The sequence below is a fragment of the Chionomys nivalis genome, chromosome 3, assembly GCF_950005125.1.
Source record: "Chionomys nivalis chromosome 3, mChiNiv1.1, whole genome shotgun sequence".
In the NCBI taxonomy this organism is placed as follows: domain Eukaryota; kingdom Metazoa; phylum Chordata; class Mammalia; order Rodentia; family Cricetidae; genus Chionomys; species Chionomys nivalis.
The window spans coordinates 83,264,378-83,288,133 of record NC_080088.1 but is presented as its reverse complement, the minus strand read 5'-3'; the positions used below and the strand labels follow the sequence as shown (position 1 = coordinate 83,288,133).

At 48.0% G+C, this 23,756-nt stretch overlaps 1 protein-coding gene across 1 annotated transcript in view; it reads left to right on the top strand.

Moving 5' to 3' along the window:
- Positions 1 to 23,756, top strand: part of LOC130871353 (WD repeat-containing protein 49-like) — a 48,237-nt gene that overhangs the window by 2,634 nt on the left and 21,847 nt on the right. Inside the window, exons 2-10 of the mRNA XM_057764699.1 lie at positions 542 to 610; positions 3,107 to 3,212; positions 11,513 to 11,664; positions 16,869 to 16,971; positions 18,618 to 18,724; positions 18,805 to 18,884; positions 19,607 to 19,661; positions 21,090 to 21,135; positions 22,553 to 22,612. Coding sequence (XP_057620682.1) covers positions 542 to 610; positions 3,107 to 3,212; positions 11,513 to 11,664; positions 16,869 to 16,971; positions 18,618 to 18,724; positions 18,805 to 18,884; positions 19,607 to 19,661; positions 21,090 to 21,135; positions 22,553 to 22,612 — 778 coding nt within the window. The remainder of the gene's footprint in view (positions 1 to 541; positions 611 to 3,106; positions 3,213 to 11,512; positions 11,665 to 16,868; positions 16,972 to 18,617; positions 18,725 to 18,804; positions 18,885 to 19,606; positions 19,662 to 21,089; positions 21,136 to 22,552; positions 22,613 to 23,756) is intronic.

Below are 23,756 nucleotides of genomic sequence, written 5' to 3'. Positions count from 1 at the left end.
CTTTCTCCATAAGATGAGGTGGGGATTGGTGTGCTTGCATCACTGAGTTTCTGAAAGACTCAAATAAAAGCATTGCTGGCGAGTCCGTGCCACGGGCGATGAAAGCCTAGAAGGCAAATGGCTTTCATGCTACCTCTGCCATCCCAGCTGTGTTTCATGTCCCTTTTTAGAAAAGTTAGAAGAGTCTTTTGTTACTCAGCGTCACCTTTATTTTCAGGCTGTCTGGAATTTAATCCTGGGGATGAAAGAAAATACCAGCGTCGTTACTGAGAACAAGTCTGGGGCCTTAACAAAAACAGCAGGCCATCAGGGAATTGAGCGATTGCATTAAGAGACTGTGTCTTGTTTTCCTGTGAATATTTTTAGGGTTCGCTGTGGGAGCGACAAACGTGAAGAAAAAGCTAGAAGAAATAAGGAATGTTGGAAAGACTGTCAAGAAGGGGAAAAGCTCAGCATCACTTGCTGTGCCCCGAAGGCGGGCAGAATGCGATCACACTGTGTTCAGCATCCATAAGGGAGTCAAAGCGTTCTCCTTCTGTAGGGAAAAAAACCTCCTGGTGACTGGAGGGATGGATCGACTTGTCAGGGTCTGGAATCCTTATCTGCCTGGGTAAGTTGTCTTTCTCCTACCAAGAGCGCCCCTGGTGTCGCCAAGTAAATGGGAATGTGACTGGGGGTTCCATGTGAGGATCTCTGAAAAGTCCCTGTCCAAAATTAGTCTCTCCCACACAGAGCCTCAGAGGTTTCTGCTTCTAAGCCTCTAAAAGTTCACTACAGAGGCTGCTAGAAAGATGGCTCAGTGGTTAAGAGCACTGGCTACTTGTCCAGAGCAGGACCCAGGTTCTATTCCTAGTACACACATGATTGCTCAAAATCATCTATAACTCCAGTCCTATGGGATCCAGCTTCCTCTTCTGGTCTTCACATACATGGTGCACAGATCTACATGCAAGTAAAACATCTATATGCAAAAAAAATATTTTAAACTTTTCCATTGTAACTGTTGTGAAATATAAATCCCAGCAGGACACAATGGCCATTCATATAATGCCAGCACTTCGGAAAGTGAATCATGACCTCAAGGTTAAGGCCGGCCTGGGCTACATAGAGAGACTATGTCTCAAACAAAACAAGACAAAACAAATGTAAATACTTTCCAATGACACACAAACTACGGATGTTGTTCACCCAGATCTCAATGTGACTCCCCCTTGTCTGACAGCATCTTGCCTTTAAGGGGCCATGATCAGCTGCAGAGTAACTGGAGATTTTACATGAAATGAGTGCATGCTTTGTGTGGCCTCACAGCAGTGGCCCAGTGTCCTCCTGAGGGCACGGGCTTTAGTCCCATCAGATTGAATAGCTCTACCATGCCTCTGTAACCATACAGAGTTAACGTAGAACAGATGTAATTGACATGACAGAAAGCCACAGCTGGCCTGTAAGGAGCTGGGATTGGGTCCACTGGCTCTCCCTGGCTATCACCCCCTCAGTGGGGCACTGTCGTATGCTCTGGGCCAGGCCTGCCCTGCTCACGGTAGGCCCTTCTGAGCAGTTCATTTACTTTATTATTTTCATATGTGTGTGGTATGTGCTCATGCATATGCTTGTTGGCGTGTCTCTTGCGAGTGTTCGTGCACCTGTGTGTGGTCACCTAGGCTGACACTGAGACTTGTGCTGGTTTAGATTTTTGTTACCTCGACATAAACTAGAGTCACCTGAGGAAAGGGAACCTCGATCAAGAAAATGCCTCTATCCATGATGGAGTGTGTGTGTGACCTGGGAGCTGTAAGCCAAAGTAAACCCTTTCCTCCCCAAGTTGCTTTTGGCTGCCAGGCTTATCACAGCATCAGAAAGCCAAGACACGGGTCTTCTCTTCAGCCACCCTCTGCCTTCTTCATCCCAGCACAGTCTCTCAGTCAAATCCTCTATCTCTGCCTTCTTAGCGCTGGAACTACAAGCAGGCTGCCACTCCCATCCAACATTTCTGTGGGTTCTGGGGATCTGAACTCCATTAGTCATGCCTGCTGCTTGCACAGCAAGTGCTGTATCCACTGAGCCATCTCCCCATTTCTACCTTCTTGATTATATATTGAGATCTATTGTGTAGTGTAACTCTGTAATCCATCCAGCATCTGTCCTTGCTGGCCTTGCATCAAGTTCGCTGATCAACGAAGCCCCTGGAGCCCGGGAGAAGCAAGGACAGAGTCAGAGTCCCACAGGCAGGCCTGCCATTTCCCAGAGACATGCTGCAAACAGGGGGTGGGAAGTAGGGGAGCTAAATCACGTCAGCGATGCCCAGGTTGCTGTCTGGGTCGCTCTCTTTGGCATCTGTGGATACCCACAAGGTGACCCGGTTCCCATCCATGGCACAGGTGACAGCCACTGTAAGGCACAGTGGGTAAGCATATTGAATCTGGCTGTGCCTCTGTGACTCCCCAGCCAGGAGCTTCACCTAACCACCTGCAACAGACTCAGTTTTCCCATGTATAATGGTGACAAGATGCTCACCCTCTGGGGTAATAACAAAGATAAAAAACAATAACAAAGCTAAGAGCAATGCAAGAGACATAATAAAAATGAAAGGCAGGTTTCTGCCTGCTTCTGTTACAGTTAAAAGCAGGTATGTGCTGTCTGCCTTAGCCTCAGCCAAGCTTCTTTCCTCTCCATCTCTTGACCCTCCCAGAGGACCCAGCCACGAAGTCCTGCAAGGTCGCTTTAAAATAGCTTTCTATTGCAGAGCCCAGATTTGAACGCCGTTCCCTCGGGCAGGCCTGTAGAAAGTGCCCGTGTGTCCCAGCATCCATGGCAGCCCCACCTCAGACCCTTCCTTGCCTGTTCCTTTTATGCAGCTGTTTTTAACAGCTGGAGAAGCAGAGCCCCAGGCTTCTGCTCACCCCGAGGTCTGTTGCTAAAACCGCTTATTATTTTACCTCAGTCCTTTTATTAAACGAAATATATACTTGTGTAATATCAGAGGGAAGCAGAAGCCTCCTCCAGGCTGAATAGAACTGCCAGATCCAGGCCAAGCCGAGTTGCATTTTAAAAAGAGAAACAGAAACAGCATTCCGAATGGCTTTGTGTTCATTTGTTCTTTTCTTTCTAGAAAACCAACAGGTGTGCTGAGAGGCCACACAGCTCCTGTGGTATATGTACATGTATCTCTGGAAGAAAACAAAGTGATTTCCATGTCTGCTGACAACATTGTCAAGGTCTGTCCTTCCCCCGCTTTGATGCATGCATCCTTCAGGCAGGTTTTATTCATTTGTTTGTTTGCTTGCTTGCTTATTTTCGAAATATGGTCTCCCACTGTAGTCCAGAATGGCCTGGAACTTTCCCTGCCTTAACCTCTCAAGCAATTTGCTCGTCTCCATCTTTGGCAATGTGAGGGGCTCTGCCTTGGCAAAGGTTCATGCAGGGTTTTGATGTGTGCATTTGCTTCAGAAGGGGTGTGTATGTGTGTGTGTGTGTGTCTCTGTGTGTCTGCATTAAGTGTCTGTGTGTGTGTCCCTGTGCATGTGTATGTTTCTGTGTATATATGCATGTACATGTGTGTGTTTGGGTATTTGTGGATGTGTGTCTGTGTCTGAGCAGAAGCACAGCAGTTAATTGTCGTAAACTCTCCATGTCGGTGCTTGGGGCCATATGTAGCCCTTCCAGCATGTGGGCCCTGCCCGTACACAGCCCAGAGAGCTCCTTGTCAATCATTTCCCCAGGTGTCTGGAAGCTAAATAAGTAGAACTGGGAATTCTGCCCTGGACATCAGTGGCTAGCTCTTATTTTGCAATACACGCCGGACACGTGCCTTCCTGAAATGCTACCCAGGAGCCTCCGAACTTAAACATTTCTGACCTAGATGGAGGCAGTGACATCATGGTTTGACTTTGTTTTCCTTCATATACTGAACATCCTGTCTATGCCTAAGACTTGGTCATCCCCTGACCTCTGCAGTGTGCTGGGTGGTTTTTTTGTTTTGTTGTTTTGTTTTGATTTTAATGCAAAAAGCCGTCTGACGGGCTCCTTTCCTCCATCATTACTCTTGTTTCTTCAGAGGATGAGACAGGGCTTCATAGCCCATCTGCCTGCTGGGCTGTTGGGGGCCACAGGGTAGGAATTTGGACTAAATTAGTAAGAGGTGGGGGATTCTGTCCAGAGAGAGAGAGAAAGGGAGAGGGAGAGAGAGGAATACGGAGAGTTGGGGGGAGGGAGAGAGAGGGGGGGGGAATAGCTTCATGACCTTGGGTTAGGCATTAGTTTCTAAGAAATGACACCAGAAGTTCAAGAAACAAAAGAAATTAGAATTATATTAGGTTTTGTCAAAATTAGAAACATCTGTGCTTCATAGGGCATCATTAATATCAGAAATGGATTAACTTACACAATGGAGGGGATATTGCAAACCACACGCTGATAAGGAATTTGCATCAAGAATATAAAGAACTTTTAGTGCTTAGTAACAAAAATACTGATAGCCAATTGAAAACATGGACAGAAGATTTGAGAAGACACTTCCTCAAAAGTGGCCAATCACGGCATACAGTGCTCAACACCATAGTTATAGGGAAATAAAAACCAAAATCCCAATAAGATATCACTTCACACTCATGAGGATAGGTAAAATTAAAAAAAAAAATAGCAGAGGACGATATGGTATACTGACAGAATGAGACTATTGGTATCAAAATTGCCATTTTTTTTAAAAAAAATCATCTTATCTGTTCTTGAGTGGTAAATAGTTAACATGACTCAGAGCTCCCACCCCAAGAGAACTAAAAGCACGCATTCCTCAAGAATGTCCTTATCAGTGCATATAATAGCTTTGTCAAAGTTAAAAGGTAGATGCAGCTCAAATGTCCAGCAACTAATAAATGGTAAAAAATAAAATAAAATAAAAGCAGTGCGTGTGAGAGCAAAAGAACAAATCCCTGTCCACGTTATGACATGGGTGAACCTTAGAGGCGTGATGTTAGGTAAAAGTCATCAAGGCTGCTATTGTCTTGCTTCTTCCGTTGCATGAACAGTCCAGAAGAAACCAGGAACCAAAGTGTGGACAGAATACAGAATGGCTGACAATGGGCATGGGGGTCCTGAAGGGGCTGATGGGATGCCCTGCCTGTGCCCCGGTCATTGCTCTGAAACTCGGTGGCCGTGCTAAAATCCCCTGAATTGAACGTTCAAAATGTGAATTTTGTGATATGCGAATCACGTTTCAATAAAGAAGCCTTTAAGGGAGTGAGGCCAGAGAAGACTCGAGGGTGAGACCAAGATTTGGAATCTAAGCCAAACTCAGAGACAGGAAATGTGGCAAACAAGGGGCCTTAAGACCAGGAGCACGGCTTTGGTTGTGTTGGACAGGGTCAACCCGAGCTTGGGGGTGTGGCCAGGACTGGTGGTATAAAATGGGTCATTGTTAGTGGTTAGATAGACTCTTCAGCTCTGGACTGAACAAGAGGACAACAAGAGGAAGAGGAAGAGTGAGCAGAGAGAGCAAAAGTCTGCCAAAGATATGTGCCAGGCCAGTGATGTGGTCCGAGATAGCCCCCACACAGTGAGCAGGGCCCGTCCTGCAGAGAGACAGGAAGTGGGTCTCTACATGAGGTGTGGAGACTATAGCCAGTGCTATCGCTGGGGCCCGATGGCAAGCAATTCAGTTCTCTGAGCAAACTTGATTAAACTGAGGAGATTTATGAACTCCACTGTTTGATTTATTTTGGAAATCAAATTCACCTGAAGGCTTTATCCAAAGTCCCTGTGTGGAAGACTCCGAGTTTTTAATGAGCTTTTCTTTCTCCCCGTTGACTTTTGTGGCTCTTGGAGAATCATAATTTTGTATGTGGGGACATGGCTTCCGTCCTAGCGCCTCTCCATTTTCTTCCAATCTCAACTTGTGATTACAAGATTAGCATCTCGCCCGTGATGAGTCAGGCATATTGAATAGCTTCCCAATGTGTGTTTAAAATACATTGAAATCCCATCTTGGAAATATGGTGCGTGAGTTATTTCAGACTGCACTATTCCTATCGAATAACAGCTAATCAACTAGGCGCCAAATAGCTCGATTCCCAGCATGCCTGAGCAGATAGTCTTCATTCTTTGAATTATTTTTCAGCCCAAATATTTTACTCCTCCAAATCATGGGGACATACAAACATTTCAGGAGGCTGGCTTCTGGCATTCTCTAACGGGGAATAAAGTGACAGATTGCCTTTTTCACTTGGAATTCTCTATACATGTGACGTCACGAGCCACAAACAGGGCTGTCGTTCATCAACTGGAATTAGAATTCAGGGAAAGTTAATTTTTCTAAGGAAGGTAGCGTGGCATGCTAGCTAGCATAACACGGGAAGCTCTCTTAAGCACATCCCAGGTTTTCTCCAGGCTAAGACAATAGGTTTCATTCTGTCCATTTTAACCCAGCACCAGCAATTCTGTAAGCAACCGCTCCCATTTGAGGGCCGGCATCTCCCCAGTCAGGGGCCCCGCCTCTTCATCCAATGTCAAGAGGCAGGTAGATAAAGAGGGACCCGCTGCCTGCAACTTCAGCCACTCTTCTCACAGTCCGTGCCAAGTTCACGGCCGTGATGGGCAGGTGGGCAGTGGCGCATGTCTGAGTTGGCCACCCTCCTGCCAGCAACAATTCTGCAAATGGACGAAGATGTGCGGATTTGGAAGTAGGCAGGTGACAGAAAGCTTCGGAGACAACCCAGAGTTTAAACTCAGAAATCACAAGCCAGGTACTTGGGGCAAACCACTCAGTCCTCCTGAAATGACTTAGTTCTGGAGAGGTTTACTCCTTCCCAAGATGGGAGAAAGACCCACCATGTAGGGTAATTGTCTTTCTTAAAAGCCACGCATAGACTGGGCTCAGTCCACAGTGGTTTACTGTGTGAGACTGATGTCAGCCCAGGAGACATGGGTGGAAGTCAGTAGGGTTTGCGCCACAGAGGACTTGTTGGTCGCAGGAATCGTCACTGGGTGAACGGGTGAGCAACAGTAGATGCTGACCTCCTGCTGAGGTCCTGCTTACCTCAGAGAGCTGTTCTCCTTCAAATGTCACCTGTGGAAGCAGTGGCTATTTTATTTGGGGAATTCGATGCCAATTCGATGACTCAGTCTATATGTCTACGGAACAAGTGTCTCCGCACCTTTCCTTCATGGGTCTTAGGCACCCACTCATCCTACCTGAAATGACTTTTCCCAGATTCCAGAATTCCCTTTGTCCCCCTTGGGAACCATTTCCTAGTGCTATAACAAAATACCCGAGACAAACCAACTTACCAAAGAGCCCAGGTTAGTTTAGTTCGCGGTTCTAAGGCTAGGAAACCCAAGAGCGAGACATTGGCCTCTAATTGGGTCTTCTTGCTGTGTCAGTATGGTAAGAGGCAGCACATGGTCAGGCAGGGCAAACGTGCTAGCTTGGGTCTCGCTCTTTACTTTTCAATACGGTTTAGGTACCCAGCCGGGAGCCCATGGTTCTGCACACGCTAGGCAGGTACCACCAAGCTATACCCCCTAGTTCTGCCTTTCTCTACTCATGGAGCCACTAACTCCATCATGGGAGCCCTATGCTCATGACCTCACAGAATCCCAATTGCCTACCTTTAGATACTGTTAACATACAAACTTAGGGGCTGAGCTCGCAGTAGAGACTTTGGGAAGCGTGTTCAAATCATGGCACCTCGGACCAGAAAGTGAGAAGAGATCATTGCCCCAAGTCTTCCGGCAACAGGGGAGCTCGTAAAACAACTGTGCGGGTCAACTTTCCAGCCAGCAAGATGAGAGATGGGAGGGGCTGCCCCTTCTGCAAGTCACTCTTGGGATCACCCTTTCCACGGGGTGTCAATGCTGGGGCCCACGCTGACTTCACAGGAGTCACAGACCCACGCGGATCCAGGCACTACCAGTTTGCTAGGAGCTCAGAGAGCGAATGGAAAATAAGCAGAGTGCAAATGCAAAGGATTAGAGTGCAGCTTACGAGACAAAGACTTCAAAGGTCTAGCGTTTGGCAACTGAGCCAAGGAGAAGACAAAGCTCTGCCCTGCCCAGGCTCATGAGTTCACTCTTGTTAGATTTTCCCCGTCTTGGCTACTTCTTAGCCTGTAAATTCAGAACTTCGCTTGGAGCCAACGGATAACATCTGCCTCCCAAAGCTGGTTTACGAGAGCACTAGTTTGAGGCCGGAGAAATGGCTCAGTGGTTAGGAACATGTGTTGTTCATGCAGAGGATCTGAGTTCAATTCCCAGCATCCACATCAGGCAGCTTATAATGGCTTGTAACTTCAGCTCCAGGGGGTGCCCCTAACCCAGGAACATGCACATACATAGACATACGTACATGTCCATGTAGAGACCTAGTCACCCGCACAGAACTATTGGGAGGTGGTGGAAACTCTAAGAAGTGGGGCCTAGTGGGAGCTCTTCAGGATGTTGGGAGCCTGGTCTGGGAGGGGACACTGAGACCTTGCCCCCTCCTTGTTCTCTTGTTACCTGGCCATAGGGTGAGCAGGTCTCTGTGCCCTTCCCCCTCTCCCATGCCCCTGCCAATAAGGCACTGCTTTGCCGCAGGCCTAAAAGCAGCAAGGTCACCGAAACTATGGATTGGATTCTCTGGACATATAAGTCAAAAGAGACTTTTCTGTAGTGATATTATGATCTAACAAATAAAACTTGCCTGAAGATCAGAGTGTGGAGCTAAGCCACTAGTTAACCAAGAGGCCAGGAAGTAGTGGCGCACACCTTTAATCCCAACACTCGGAAGACAGAGGCAGATGGATCTCTGTGAGTTCAAGGCCACCCTGGCCTACGTGAAATTGAATCTGTCTAACCGAGAAACAAAGCCCACACGAAGGTGATCCCAGCAGTTGGTGTCACATGCCTTTAATCCCAGCACCAGGGAGGTGGAGACAGGAGGAATATGGCTGGGAGGAGAGAGGAATATAACATGAGAGGAGGCAGGAGCTCAGTCTGAGGATTCCGTCTGAGATGCAGTCTTGAGGCTTCATAGAGACAGCAGCAGTCTGAGGATTTGTAGAGACAGGATCGCCCCTTTTGTCTGAGCATTGGTGGAGGTAAGAACTCTCTAGTGGTTTGCAGCTCTGCTCCTCTGATCTTTCAGCATTAACCCTTTTTCTGACTCTGAGTTTTTAGTATTAAGATCAATTAGAATCCGTGCTGCACCTTTCCTCTATCTAAGGTTAGTTTTGAAGGTGTTCATAATAGGGATGGAAAAGCTGACTCACATGGGAACCATAGCAAAGCACCAGAGGCAGAGTGGGTTAAATAACAGAAATGTGCCAGGCGGTGGTGGCGCACGCCTTTAATCCCAGCACTCGGGAGGCAGAGGCAGGCGGATCTCTGGGAGTTCGAGGCCAACCTGGTCTACAAGAGCTAGTTCCAGGACAGGCTCCAAAACCACAGAGAAACCCTGTCTCGAAAAACAAAACAAAACAAAACAAAAAACAGAAATGTACCAGCTTATGTTATCATTTATAAAAGGGGATGTGTGGTCCCCTGGCAGGTGGGTGACCCGAGGCCTCAGTGGGTCCCCTGTTGGGTGGGAGACAGACAGATATGCCATTCAGAGAGAGTTGGGGGTATAGAGTTTATTTAGTGGGTTATAGAGAGGGAAGGGAAGGAGATAAGTGGGAGAAGGGGAGAGAAGAGAGAAAGGCAGAAGCTGCCTCTCCAGAAGAAGGGCAGACAGACAGACAGACAGACAGACAGACAGAGAGGGAGGATTGGAGAGTAGATGGAAGATCTGCTTGCTAGCTTGCCCTGTGGAAGGGCAGGGGATGTTGGAAGTGGGTGAAGCTTGTCTCTTAAAGGGACAGGGTACCCAGGTGACAGACCAAGCCAGCAGATTACAACAGCTTTTAGTTTGGAGGCTAAGAGCCTGAGATCAAGGTGTTGGGCGGGTTGGGTCCTTTGGAAGCCTGTGGAAGTGGTTTGGACCCAGGCCCCTGACTACCTCCTGGCAGTCTTCTGGCAATCCTGGTATTCGTTGGTTGTGGATGTACTGCCCCAATCTCTCCCATCATCTTTATGTGCTGTCTTCCCATTGTGTGTGTCTCTCTCTCCTGTTCTTGCAAAGTCACCCATTGTATTGGAGTCCAGCCTGCTCCCGGACGGCCTCATCCTCATCCACTACTTGTAGCTCAACAACCCATTTCCAGTTGGAGTCCCATCCCGAGTAACTGGGGTTATTTGCCATTTGCAGGGAGGTTAGTCATTTACCCATAACAACAAGTGAAGGAAATCAGGACTCAAAGCGGTTAACACACGGTGGGTGCCTGTCAGCTCACAGGGCGACCATTGCCTCTCTGATGGTCATGGTCTCCCCAGTTTTGTATTTGGCCCAGCCATGCAGCCCTCACCATCTCACAGTCTGCTAACAGAATGCCAGCACCATGGCATAATTTACAAGCATAACAATGACTGAGAGCAATATTATTCTCGCCATGTTATACCAATACAATATTTTACTCAATTCTCTAAACACTCTGTTCTTTAGTCAAGTTTCTTAATTTCTCTAAGCAACACTACAAAACAGGCAGTATTTTGTCTCTCTGTTTAACAAACAACACTGAGTGGTAGAGTTAGGAAATTGTGTGAGGCTACCCAGGCACTGGGGGGACCACTTGGTTTCCAGCACAGGTAAATGAACTCTGGGCTGTCGCATCCTCAAACAACAGCCACACGGGAGTCTGTTACCTGTATTCTCCAAATATCTGCCCAATGACTGGGTTGGTGGTGTATTCTTGTATTAGGAACTAGGCACAGAGTACTGGAGAGATGGCTCAGTGGTTAAGAGCACTGGCTGCTCTTCCAGAGGATCGGGGTTCAATTCTTCAATTCCCAGCACCCACATGGCAACTCACAACTGCCTGTAACTCCAGTTCTAGGGAACCTGACACCCTCATACAGGCAAAACACCAATGCACATTAAAAAAAGGAAGGAAGGAAGGAAGGAAGGAAGGAGGGAGGGAGGGAGGGAGGGAGGGAGGGAGGGAGGGAGGGAGGGAGGAAGAGAGAGAGAACTGGGAATAGGTTTGGTTACTACGGTACCACAACTGACACCCGTGGCATCAGAGCCTCCTGAAAGTTGGGTTCATGGAGAAGTGGGTGACTGGTCATGTCCTTGTGGGAAGAATAGAGCCTCAAGACTCATGGTCATAATGTTCCCTTCTCTCTTCTCGCCTTTCACACTCCCATGATCGAGGGGGAACCAGGGCTGTAGGCCTCACTGTCTTCTCCACAACAGTGGAGACGAACTCCTGCCAGCAGTTCGACTTTTGGCAGGGGTGGACATGGGGTAGAGGTTCAGCTTGGCCATGTCAAGCCGGACCCCACAGCAGGCAACAGCTGCAGAAGCACAGCAGATGTGCAAAGCTTACCACTAGCTGAGCGTGTGATACACGCAGGCTTTAGAGTCCGAGGCCAGCCAGGGCTATGCAGGGAGATCCTAGGTAGGAAAAAGAAGAAAACCTCTTTCTCTCCCCCATCTCCTCCACAGATCTGGGATCTGGAGACCCATGGCTGCTGCTTTACGGCCTCTTCCAAAGCCAGTGGCATCAAGGGAGAACTCTCGGCCTGCCTCTACCTCCCTGGACCTAGAATCCTGTGTGTGGCCACAGATGCCCTGGCTTTTCTTCATCTGAAAGTGGGGTATGGAGCTCTCTATCCTCTGGGCTTTGTTTGCAGAATGTTCTAGAGGGTGCTAGAGAATTCAAGTGGCATGGTCAATGTTCTACTCAATGCTCTCCCATTCAGGTCCCAGGCTCTGAACCTGTAGCCCTGGGCCTCTGGCCTTTAGCTTATATTTGGTGAGGCCCTTTGAACTCACACACTGGAGTAACCTGGACTATCCAGAAGCAACTTCGCCCTGGGCCTATCCCACCCACCAGCCTTAAGTATACAGTACATAAAGATTCATTAGAGGGGGTAAAAGCCAGATCCAAAGACAGAAGCTGAGCAGACAGAGGCCCGGGGGGTCTGGTATTCCCATCTTAGACCCCCCCTATTCATAAAACAAGTCAGTCATACAGGGAGCACACACCCAAGTGACAAGTCAGGGCTGGAATGGGGACCTCGGAGGATTCCCTTCCCTGGTGCCTGAGCCAGTACTGCCTTGAGAGTAGAGTCTCCTGGATTCCACATGTATTCTAGTTTCCTTGACACCCCAAAACTCCACCCCAACCCCCAGCTATAATGTCATTGTCTCCTTGACAAAGAATCTAGTGGTCACTTGCCTCTGGGGGAGGGCAGTCTTCTGGCTTCTCCCTGCTCCTACATCCTGATGAGATGAATCAAAGAGAGATGAAACCCTATGTTAAAAAACAAAACGTGCCGGGAGGTGGTGGCGCACGCCTTTTATCCCAGCACTCGTGAGGCAGAGGCAGGCGGATCTCTGTGAGTTCGAGGCCAGCCTGGTCTAGAAGAGCTAGTTCCAGGACAGGAACCAAAAAAGCTATGGAGAAACCCTGTCTCGAAAAAAAAAAAAACAACAACAACAACAACAAAAAACAAGGGTCTGGAGACATGGCTCAGAGGTTAAGAACACTGATGGCTCTTCCAGAGGTCCTGAGTTCAATTCCCAGCAACCACATGGTGGCTCACAGCCATCTGTAATGAGATCTGGTGCCCTCTTCTGTCATACAAACATACAGGGAAGGAATGTTGTATACATAATAAATAAATAAATCTTTTAAAAAACAAGGAAAAACAACATATATAGACGTAGAGACACACAGATTGGCTCACACAAAAATTCTAGAAACAAACAAAAAAAATGGAAACTATAAAATAAAAACAAAAGACTGCAGGGTAAGAAAAAAGAAAGAAAAATGCCCAGACAAAGCATTGTGGGACAGAGACGCCACTGAGTTTGTTTGGGGTTGGACATGGACGGGACCTGGCCTGAACAGTGGTTCATATACCAAGTGAAACTCCTTTAGAGAAAACTAAGTTTTCATTTGGTTATCAATCAGAGATAGCTCCTGGGTTAGGGATGTGGGCTTGGCGCTGGGATCCCATCAGGTCCTATGTAGGCTGCCACAGTCTCTGTGAATCCTACAGAGTCCTGGTGCACTTAGAAGGCCTTATTTCCTGCCAGTTCTCCATCCCCTCCAGTTCCTCTTCCACAGGACTCCTTGAGCTGTGAGAGGAGGGATTTGATGAGACATCTCATTTAGGGGTGTTCCAAGGGCCTCTCGCTCTCGGCACACTGTCCAGTTGTGGCCCCCGTATTTATTCCCATCTGCTGCAGGAGGAAGCTTCTGATCTACGAGCACTGCAGAATGTCATGAGGAGTCGTTCTGTTGCTATGTTCCTTTAGCTGAGCCATGGTGTCTGCTTTCCCCTAGGTCCCTAGTTTCTTGGCCATCTAGCAGTGTGAGGGATGAGTTCCTTCTCATGGAGTGTATTGTGTCTCTAGGGAATTTCTACGTGTGCCGATTTTTCTGTCTCTACATCTATATATGCTTCTTGTGCTTTTCCTTTGGCAATTTGTTTTTCTGTTTGTTTGTTTGTTTGTTTGTTTGTTTTGTCCCATTCAAGTTTGTTTACTTATTTTCTTAGATGCCTGTTTGTTTTCTAATGAGAGGGTAGGAAAGGATGTGGATTTGGGTGGATGGGGAGGTGGGGAAGAGCTAGGAGGAGCTGGGAGGAGCTGGGGAAAGGGAGAATCACAATCAGAATATTTTGCATGAAAAAAATCAATCAAACAAACAAAAAAGCACAAGGGGCTAAGGAGGTGGTTCAACAGTTAAGAGCACTTGCTACTTTCCAGCATCCTCATCGAGCCTCCATGGCTCATGACTACCCGTAACTCCAGTCCCAGGGGATCCTCTTCTGCAAACACAAGGCACCCATGTGGTGCACATACATACACACAGCCAGAACACTCAGACACATTTAATTAATTCACCAATTAATCTAAAACAGACAAAAGGAAATGCACTTCCTGATACCTGTTCCCACAGCCTGCAAGGAAGCATCCTCCATGCCCTAAGAGCCCCAGAGGCTATGGAATAAGCCACATCCTTCTGTGGAGAAGGAGCTCTCCCTGACTTGCCTATGTGAGTGGTGGGGTGCTTAACATATGCTTTCTGTACTGCGAGGTTCTCTGTAATCCAAGCTTGGCCTTTGTCACAGTCGGCCTAGCGTAAGTGTGGCTCACGCTTTGTTTGTTAGGTTTATGTGGACACTGGGAATCAAACCCAGGTCGTCTGGAAGAACAGCCAGTGCTTTTTACCTCTGAGCCATCTCTCCAGCCCCACATGGCCCACTCTTAATCCCCTTATTCCTCCTGGCTCCACACCACACCCTCCTCCTCCCCGCCACGGTTTCATTTTGTCCTGCTTTTACCAGCATTCAGCAGTTCTGAGAATCCAAAGCCAGAACTCACCGCCCGAAAGCAAGATGCAGAAAATCCTTACAGTGACTGTCACAGCCTGAGGATTTCAGATAATGTCTCACAGTAGTGACTGGATCCCTGTGCCCCAAATCAAGACTTTTTGCCTTCCCCTTGTTTTCTCTTGATGGAACAGAGGCACGGAGGTCGGGGTTCTTAATCCATTTGTTGTACCTCAAAGGCCAAACTGCAAATGCAGAGAGCTCATTTCAAGGGGGCTGGAGGTGGCTCTGTGGTCAAGAGGATGCATTGCTCTTGCAAAAGACTCAAGTTCAATTTCTAGTGCCCACACTGGGTGGTTCGCAACTGCCTGTAACACTAGTTCTAGAGGACCTGACCCCTCTGGTCCCTATAGGCACCTGTACTCATGTACATAAACCCACACATGGATACCCACATACGCATAATTAAAAATAGTTTTTAAACTAAGTTCATGGAAAAGCAAGCGCATATATCACGGCATTGCAAGTGGCCTTGGTCTCGGCCATTCACTTTCTTTCTAACCTCTGCGAAGCCATGCGGCCAGCTAGAACGGCTCAGAAAACTCAAATAAAGCCACGGCAAAATGGTTGGGACAGCCAGGCTCCCGAGTGGTCTGGAGTGTTTCACTCAGGATGCCAAAACAGCCTGCTTCCAGGGGAACCTTCTGCCAATCAAATTGCTGATTGTTCTGCATGACAGAATTGTGTAGAGCAAACAGCCCGCTTGATTGATTTCTTTTGGAATGCGATGCCGTGATGGGAAGTCTGCTTTGTGGTCGACTCAATCTCCAGTGCTAACACGTAGCTGCCTGATTGTGTCCCTGTCCTAGCCCACCCCATGCCTGCTGTCACTCAGGAGCTGTGCAACCCAGGGTTACCTAACCCTCCTTTGCCTAAGCACCTCCCACAGCAACTGGGTAAGGGGTCAGACCAACAGCCTGGCCCCGAGTTCTCCCTTCTTTTCCTTTGTTCCTCCATTCCGTGGACTTCCTGCCTCCTCCGGTCTGGGTCAGACACCCTCTTCCTCCCGCTGCCTGCCACACACACCTCCTAAAGTCCCAGGACAGGCTGCTTCTCCTTAGAGTGCAGTCTGAGCATCGTGCCCGAGACGCTGGAGAGTCACTGCAGAAGAGGTAGCAGGGAGACCACACAAGGAATTAACGTTCCGTATCACATCCACTGCATGCCGCCATTTATATCCATTCCCTCATAATTATTCCTCGCATTTCCAGACGAGATTGTATTTTGCAGGTGAGGAAATCAGGCCGCGGAGCCTGAGTTGCTCTTGAGTGCTGGCCTCCCAGAGGCAGTGTATGGAACCAGACTCTGGTTGCGCTGCTGTGCCCTTTGCACCTGAGTACCCACAGAGTCACAGCAGAGGGCCAGCTGCAACCTGATTGGCCTCATCACTGCCATGATTAAGAAGCAGGGCTTTCTGGACACAAGGATTCATAGTGTGCTAATTTGTTTATGTGCGTTTGGGAGGAAATCTAAATTCTCAGCACTCCAGAGCCTTCCATAAGTCATCCAGTCACTCTCCTCCTGTCCTTAAGAAGAGACACATAGCCCCGTGTGGTGGCACACACCTGTGGCGCTATTATTGCTCAGGAGACAGAATTAGAAGGATCTTGAGTTTGAGGTCAGCCTGAGCTACGGGAGAACCAGTCTCAAGCAATCAAGCAGTCAGTCCGTCAGTCGGAAGTGCATGCTCTCTGTTTTCTTCTCTAGCAGTGATTAAAGCTCACCGTGTGTCAATCACATGTTCTGAGAGTGCCTTATCGTGTGTGCGTTGTTCTAAGAAGATGCTATGTCTCTCTTCCTATTCCTATTCCCTGTGTCCTAGTTAGGGTTACTATTGCTGTGACAAAACTCCATGACCAAAGCAGCTTGGGGAGGAAAGGGTTTATTTGTCTTACACTTCCACGTCACTGTTCATCATCAACAGGAACTCAAGCAGGGTAGGACCCTGGAGGCAGGAGCGGATGCAGAGGTAGGCCACGGAAGGGTGCTGCTTACTGGCTTGCTCCCCATATCGTACTTGCTCAGCCTACTTTGTTAGAGAACCCAGGACCACTTTCCCAGGGATGGTCTCCCCCACAATGGCCTGGTCCCTTCCCCATCGATCACCAAGGAAATGCCCAAGAGGCTTGCCTACAGCCTGATCTACGGAGGCAGTTTCTCAGTTGAGAAATCCTTGCTCTTTGATGACTCTAGCCTATGTCTAGCTGGCATAAGAAGCAGCCAGCACACTGTTACAATAGTTTAAAGCAGCATTACTATTCCTATATTGCAGGTTAGAGAGTGGGACTTTGAGCAGTTAGGCAATTTCCCCAGGTCGCTAGATCCATCATTTGAGCCCCAAGCCTCTCCTGATGGCCACTGTACACTGTATAATGGAGCGGTAGACAAGCCGCTCCTGGGTGTCCCTGGTGTGCAGTCACCTCAGTTCTTCATTGTCTCTCTTTTTCATGAGCAAGATCTGTCCCAGAGCCCCACCTGGTGCGTTCCCACCAAGAGCCTGTGGTGTGCTGCAGGTACAACCCAGCCTTCAGGCACGTGGTCAGCTGCTGTGAAGCATCCGTAAGTACCCGCTCGTGATGTCTTAGCAACCACACGTTTGTGAGGTTGCCCAGCCCCGCCACTGTCCCGTTAAAGCTGAGTGATGTGTTCCTAGAAATCAACAGTAGGGTGGACATTTATTTCTGCTCTGTTAATGATCCCAGATCGTTCGGACAGTCTTCACTCAGAGTCAAGTGGAAGAGCCTGCTGTCTCCCCAGTGGCTCCCAGTAGGAGTTCTTTGGGAGGACCATCCATCCCGAGAGTATTATATCCTCGGGATTATCTTGTATGTTCTAAAGCAAATACTTCTCACAGATTGGTTGAAACGCTAATCCACTGTCTGCTCAGAGGACTTGGGGAACAGGCTCTAAGCCTACCTCAGAGGAGCCGTCCCTGGGGTGGGGACTGACTTCAGCCATCAAGACAGAGGATATTGAACTCCTTGGGGGAGGACTCTCATTCAAGGCCTGCTCCAGGATGGGCCTGGAAGAGACTAGAATCAAGAGCAATGGTGCTGAGGGAGACCTGAGGACTGGGAGGTTAGAAGGCACAGGAAATGAACCCCGTTGTCACAGGTTCTTTTCCAGTGACTTCAACAAAATACCCTGACAAATGCAACTTCAGGGACCGGAGTGGGGGCTGAGGGGGTGGGGTGGGTATTTCAGCTACAGTCCGTCCGTTGTTGCCAGGAAGTTATCACAGCAGAAGCTGTAGACAGCAGGTCACACTGCCTCCAACAGTCCAGAAGTGTGAGCATAGGTCACATCTCATCCACTGTCCAGAAGTGTGAACTTAGGTAAATCACAGTCACAGTCCTGAAGTGTGAACTTAGGTAAATCACAGCCACAGTCCTGAAGTGTGAACTTAGGTAAATCACAGCCACAGTCCTGAAGTGTGAACTTAGGTAAATCACAGCCACAGTCCTGAAGTGTGAACTTAGGTAAATCACAGCCACAGTCCTGAAGTGTGAACTTAAGCCGCAGTGTTCCCATATCCAGGAGCATGAGTCCAGCTCTTCACTCAGTTCAGAACCAGTGCAAAAGCCTGTGCCTCTCACATTCGGGGTGGGCTTTCTTCCTACCTCAACTAACCCAAGCTTAAGAAAATCCCTGCAAGCCTGCCCACAGGCCAGCCTAAATCTTGACACTCCCTCACTGAGACTCCTTTCCCTGGGGAGTCTACATTGCGTCTAGCTGACAGTCAACAGTATGACACCTACCAACACTGGACATTGAACCTGCCGACTGTGAAACCAAACATTTCCGTTGTTGAAGCAATCTAGTCGTGGCTATCACTATACCTGTGCTAGCAGAGGAATACACTCAGTCTGGGAGTACAGACACTTTCTAGGTAAACATTTGTTTTTAAGACGTGTTTATTTTTATTTAATATGTTGGGGTGTTTGCCTGCACGTATATCTGTGTCCCATGTGTGTACTGTCTGCAGAGGCCAGAAGAGGGTGCTGGATCCCGGGGAACTGGAGTTACAGATGGTTGTGAGCTGCCATGTGGGTGCTGGGAATGGAATCCCTCACCGTCTAAGCCATCTCTCCAGCTCCTCTAAGTGGTGCACGTTGATATTTATGTCGCCAGACTTCTCCATGCAAATTTCCGTTGATTTGATAGCCATTACCTCTAAGCCATCTGTCTTTCACCTTTTTATACAGGTAGTGAAAGTGTGGGACTTTGACACAGGAAGACAGGTGTCTGAGTTTATTGGGTGTCATGGCAATGCCAGCGTCACCTGTCTGACTTTTGACTCCAGCGGAAGAAGGTACGCCTTTCTCTAGTGTCATGAGCCTTTCAGCAGGGTGACCTGGATCGTGTCATCTGAGTGGGATAATCTTTTCCTAGGCTCGTTACTGGGGGCAGAGATGGCTGTCTGAAAATATGGAGCTACAACAATGGAAACTGTCTCCACACCCTTCAGCACGGCAAGTGAGGCTGGGGTTCTCCAGCAGGTGGTGCCCATGATGTATTGATGCACAACTGGGCATTTACCATAAATGGAAAGGAACCCAGTGAGATAGAGGCTACAATGTGTGTGGCATCTCCACCTCCCCTTTCTCTGTATTTCGCATTATTTAATGTTTCTGAGCTTTTGTTTCATGGGGATACAATTACAGAAATTAAATGCCAATCTCTTAGAAATCTCCTGAACTGCCCCTAGGCTACTCATTCATTCATTTGCTATATTTATTCTTGGTTAAAAAAAAATTCCCTGATTCTGGCCTGTCAACTGCTAACAGAGCAGGTAAGATGCACATTTTTAACTTTTAAAGGGGAATACATAAATAAAGTCAAGGTGAAAGAAGGAGGCCGCTAAATTCCGGAGTCTCGTTCCCGAGTCTGCTTCGTCCTCCGTGTGACCACCCGCCTATTCACTCACTCAATGTCCTGTGCTTTTGGGTCCTATAAGGAGAAGCCAGGCCTCTTCCTGTAGCCAATCAAGGGCAGAATCAGACAGGGAGGGAAGGTGGTCACAGATGAACAATGCTTTAATGATCCGGGTGACATCTGACCCTGGGCTGAAACCTAGAAAGTAATGACGACATCTGTTCTGGTCATCAGACACAGAAGGACAGCATACAAAAGCTAAGTTAAGCAGGAGTTAATACGGAAAAATGTTTGACGTAAGGTGGTAATGTATTTCTAGATGGAAATCAAAGTGAGGTCTGTGACTGTACCTACATGGAGGTGAACCAAACAAGGTGAGTTTCACTCAGCTTGAGTTATAGTTAGATAGGACTCTTCTTTTTCCTACCGTAGTTGGGGGAAAACAGTTGTATTAGTTAGCTTTTTATCACTGTGAAAAATACCTGAGATAAGGTGTGTGGGGGGGTGTTTTTTGGCTCATAGTTCCTGGGGTCTCAGTCCGTCATCAGCCGAGGTCTGCAGCAAGGCGGAAACATTCTGGTAGGAGAGCAATGGTAAAGGAAGGATGCTCATGTCATGGCGACCCTGAAGAGAAGGGAGACAGACACAAAACCAACCATAAGATAAAGCCTTCCTGTGGCCCACTTCCTCCAACTAAAACCCTCCTCTTTTTCTTCTTTAGAAGACTTACGTATTATGCAATGTGTATGCATGGCTGCATGAGTTTATATGGACCTCATATGTGCAGGTGTCCATGGAGGCCAGAGGACCTAAGAAGGATGCCCTGGCCCTGGAGTTACAGACATTTGGGGCCCACCTGATATGGGTGCTGGGAACCTACTGGGTCCTCAGCAAGAACAGTCAGTGCTCTGTGATGATCACTGAGTGATGGTCACTATGTTATGGGCACCATGTGATGGTCACTATGTAATGGCCACCATCTAATGGTTACTGTGTGATGGTCACTGTCTGATGGCCACTGTCTGATGGTCATTGTCTGATGGCCACTGTGTGATGGCCATCATGTGATGGTCACCGTCTGATGGCCACTGTGTGATGGTCACTGTGTGATGGTTACCATGTGATGGCCACCGTGTGATGGCCACTGTGTGATGGTTACCGTGTGATGGTCACTGTGTGATGGCCACCATGTGATGGTCACCGTGTGATGACCACTGTGTGAGCCATAGGCTCAGCAGTTAAGACTGTTCTTGCAGAGGCCCCAGTTCTGGGCTCCACTGGCACCAGAGAGACACGTGGTGCACATACATAGATACAAGCACAACACCCCACATCCATAAGATAAAACAATATGAATAAAATTTTTAAAAATTCAAAGTAACAAATCAGAGTGGAAAAAATAACTTCAACCACCATAAATCAAAGAATAAAAACACAGTAATTCCTTTCTGGACACTAGGAGAGTGAAGCAATCCTTGGACCATTTCTGTGAATAGGCTTGCCTCAGGGATTTAGACATGCTCTAAAGATCAAGTAATTCCCAGGAAGGCAGCTCCTCACAGAGGATCTGTAGACCTCAGAAATGATGGGATAGTCTGTTTCTGTCTCCTGAAGCTCGAACAACGGACCCTAATTTATCAAATTACATTTCCCATGGTTCTTCATAGGCATTGGAAAAGTTCATATCCTTTTATTTATCATGTGGATAGGGCAGAGTTAAACCATACCATTCATTCTATATAAAGGTAAAAAAACCGATGGAAGTTGAAGTGTTACAATGTAACATCTTGTTGCTGTCTTAGGTGTGCTGTAGCTGTTGGATGGGACAGAAGAATAAATGTGTATTTTGTAAGTGAAATGTAACAAATGAAGATGGTTCAAAAACCATCCCCTCGGGTTCACTTTCCTATCTCTTCTCTCCTCCCTCTCTCTCATTTTTTAGTGTATTTTTATTATTTTTAATAATGTGTGTGCATCCCCGCATGTAGGTATATGCATGTACATGTAGGTGTCCACAGAAGCCGAAAGCATTGGACCCTTTAGAGCTGGAGGTAGAGACAGTTGAGAGTCCCCTGGCTTAAGTGCTGAGAACCGAACTCAGGTCCTCTGGAAGAGCAGCCAGGGAGTGCTCTTAACACTTCACCTCCGAGCCATCTCTCCAGCGCCCTGCCTCTCATTTAAGAGGAGATTTGAGAATGCTTTTGCTACCTGGTATAAAACAAGTGACACACACAGGATTCTCTCTTATTTCTCCTTATTCTTTCCTCCCTTCATTTCTTTTGAAATACACACACACACACACACACACACAGTCTTCCCAGTGTTCCTGCTGAGAGGATGTGCCAGCTAGGAAAGCTGTCAGGATCTCCGGGTTCCTGGGAGCCTGGAGATGCCTTCACAGGTCTTGAGTTCTAAGGATGACTCACTCTTTCTCCTGTCTCCCCCACCAACAGCTCCTACTCGGCCCCTCCTCCCGAGCCTGAGGGGTTTCCCAGCCAGCTTGCAAAGACACAGGTCTTAGGGAAAAGTTGACCCTTCCTTCCTTCCTTCCTTCCTTCCTTCCTTCCTTCCTTCCTTCCTTCCTTCCTTCCTCCCAGTCTGTCTTTAAAGCTTCCTAGAGCCCCTCCAATCAGGAAGAGGAAATGAAAGGCCACCCATAGGCATCTCTACAGACACAAAAACCCTCTTTAGGGAGGGGCTTAAGAGACCGAAGTTTAAAGTACTGCCCCAAACTAAGTTTTAAATCTACCTGTGACCTTTTATGGCCCTGCTTGCTATCCTAGGCAGTCCTGGATTTCCGAATGCATTTAAACGCTGTCCGGGCTCCTTATTCATTTGAAAGTTCACTATATTTCACAGTCTGAGCCTTGCATCCTGAGAGTGATTTGAGAGATGAATACCTGGGAAGTTTCAGCACTGAATTTGTCCTTTGGTATTACAGCTTTCGAGGCTGATGGCTTTGGGTTTAGCCCGTGAAACGGCTCTGGGTCTTATTATGAAGGCAAAGTTATGCGGTGGATCCAAGAAGAGCTTGTCAGTTGACATATGATTTGCTGAAATGCAATCACCCAGATGTCAGGAGTGGATTGCTTTTTCTTTCCACTGGCACTTGGGGAATTTGCTTTGACATTTCAAAAATCTGCATCAGCCGTGGGGTGAGGGGTAGGGTTATGAAACATGCCAACACCTTCTCTCTGAAGTTGTGAGTGTGTTGGCAGCTCACTTTATGGCTCGCACAATGTGTCCTGTTTGGCTTTGGATACAGGACACACCTCGTGATTTTCATCATTTCTGGAAGCCTCAACCCCACTGGCAGGATGACCTGGTGAGCCGTGGCCCACTGTTTGGCCCTCAATCCACACAGTAGCACACGGTGGAGATCTCCTTCACTCAAGGGGCTACTCTGCATTTCCTGAACCCACACACATGCTCAGTTTCCCAGAAGCCTCTGCTATGTATGGCAAGATTCCCCCACCGTGTAGAACAAGGTGCACTGAGGTCCAAGCAGCTGCCTCCTCTCTGGGAAAGGTGATGGCCCTAATGTTCAAGTTGTGGCGTGGAGCCAGAGGGCAAGGTTCCAAGCTGCACTCCATGAGGCCCCCCTGGGAGTCCCCACGTGCAGGAACCTCAAGGTGGTGAGGGTGTGGGTTTTTGCCAAAGAAGCATTCATTTCCTGCATCTTCCTGGTGAGCCAAATTCTATTGCTGATGTCATGATGTTCCTGACTTGCTGTGGCTGGTTAGAGGCCCAGAGCTGGGGGACGGCTGGCAATGCTTGTTAGAGATCAGAACGTTCTGGGTGCCCTACAGCTTCCCAGGGATGAATGACTTCCTTCAAAACTGTCTGGGTGCCTAGGCAATAAGACAAACGTACAGAAAACAAGGCCACCCCGCCCAACTGTCTGCCACTGCCCCACCTACCTTATGTGCCCTACAGATATTTGAGAGGGCACATGTCACTAGAGTACATACTTGATTGTCTCAGTCAGGGTTACTATTGCTGTGATGAAACACTTTGACCAAAGATACTTGAGGAGAAGAGGGTTTATTTGGCTTGCACTTCCACACCCCTCTTTACCAGTGGAGGAAGTCAGGACAGGAACTCAAACAAGGCAGGATCCTGGCGACAGGAGCTGATGCAGGGGCCGTGGAGGGTGCTGCTTACTGGCTTACTCATATGGCTTACTCAGCCTGCTTTCTTATAGAACCCAGGACCGCCAGCTCAGGGATGGCACCACCCATAATGGATTGGGACCTCCCCATCAATCACTAATTGAAAAAATGTCCCACAGGCTTGCCTACTGCCTGATCTTATTAGAGGCATTTTTTTTTTCAACTGAAGCTCGCTCCTCTCTGATGAATCTAGCTTGTGTCAAATTGACATAAAGCTAACCAGTACATCCATGTAACTAAGCCTCCGTGGTCTGAGAAACCTTACCCAGTGCCCAGTTTATAACAATTGCCCAGTGA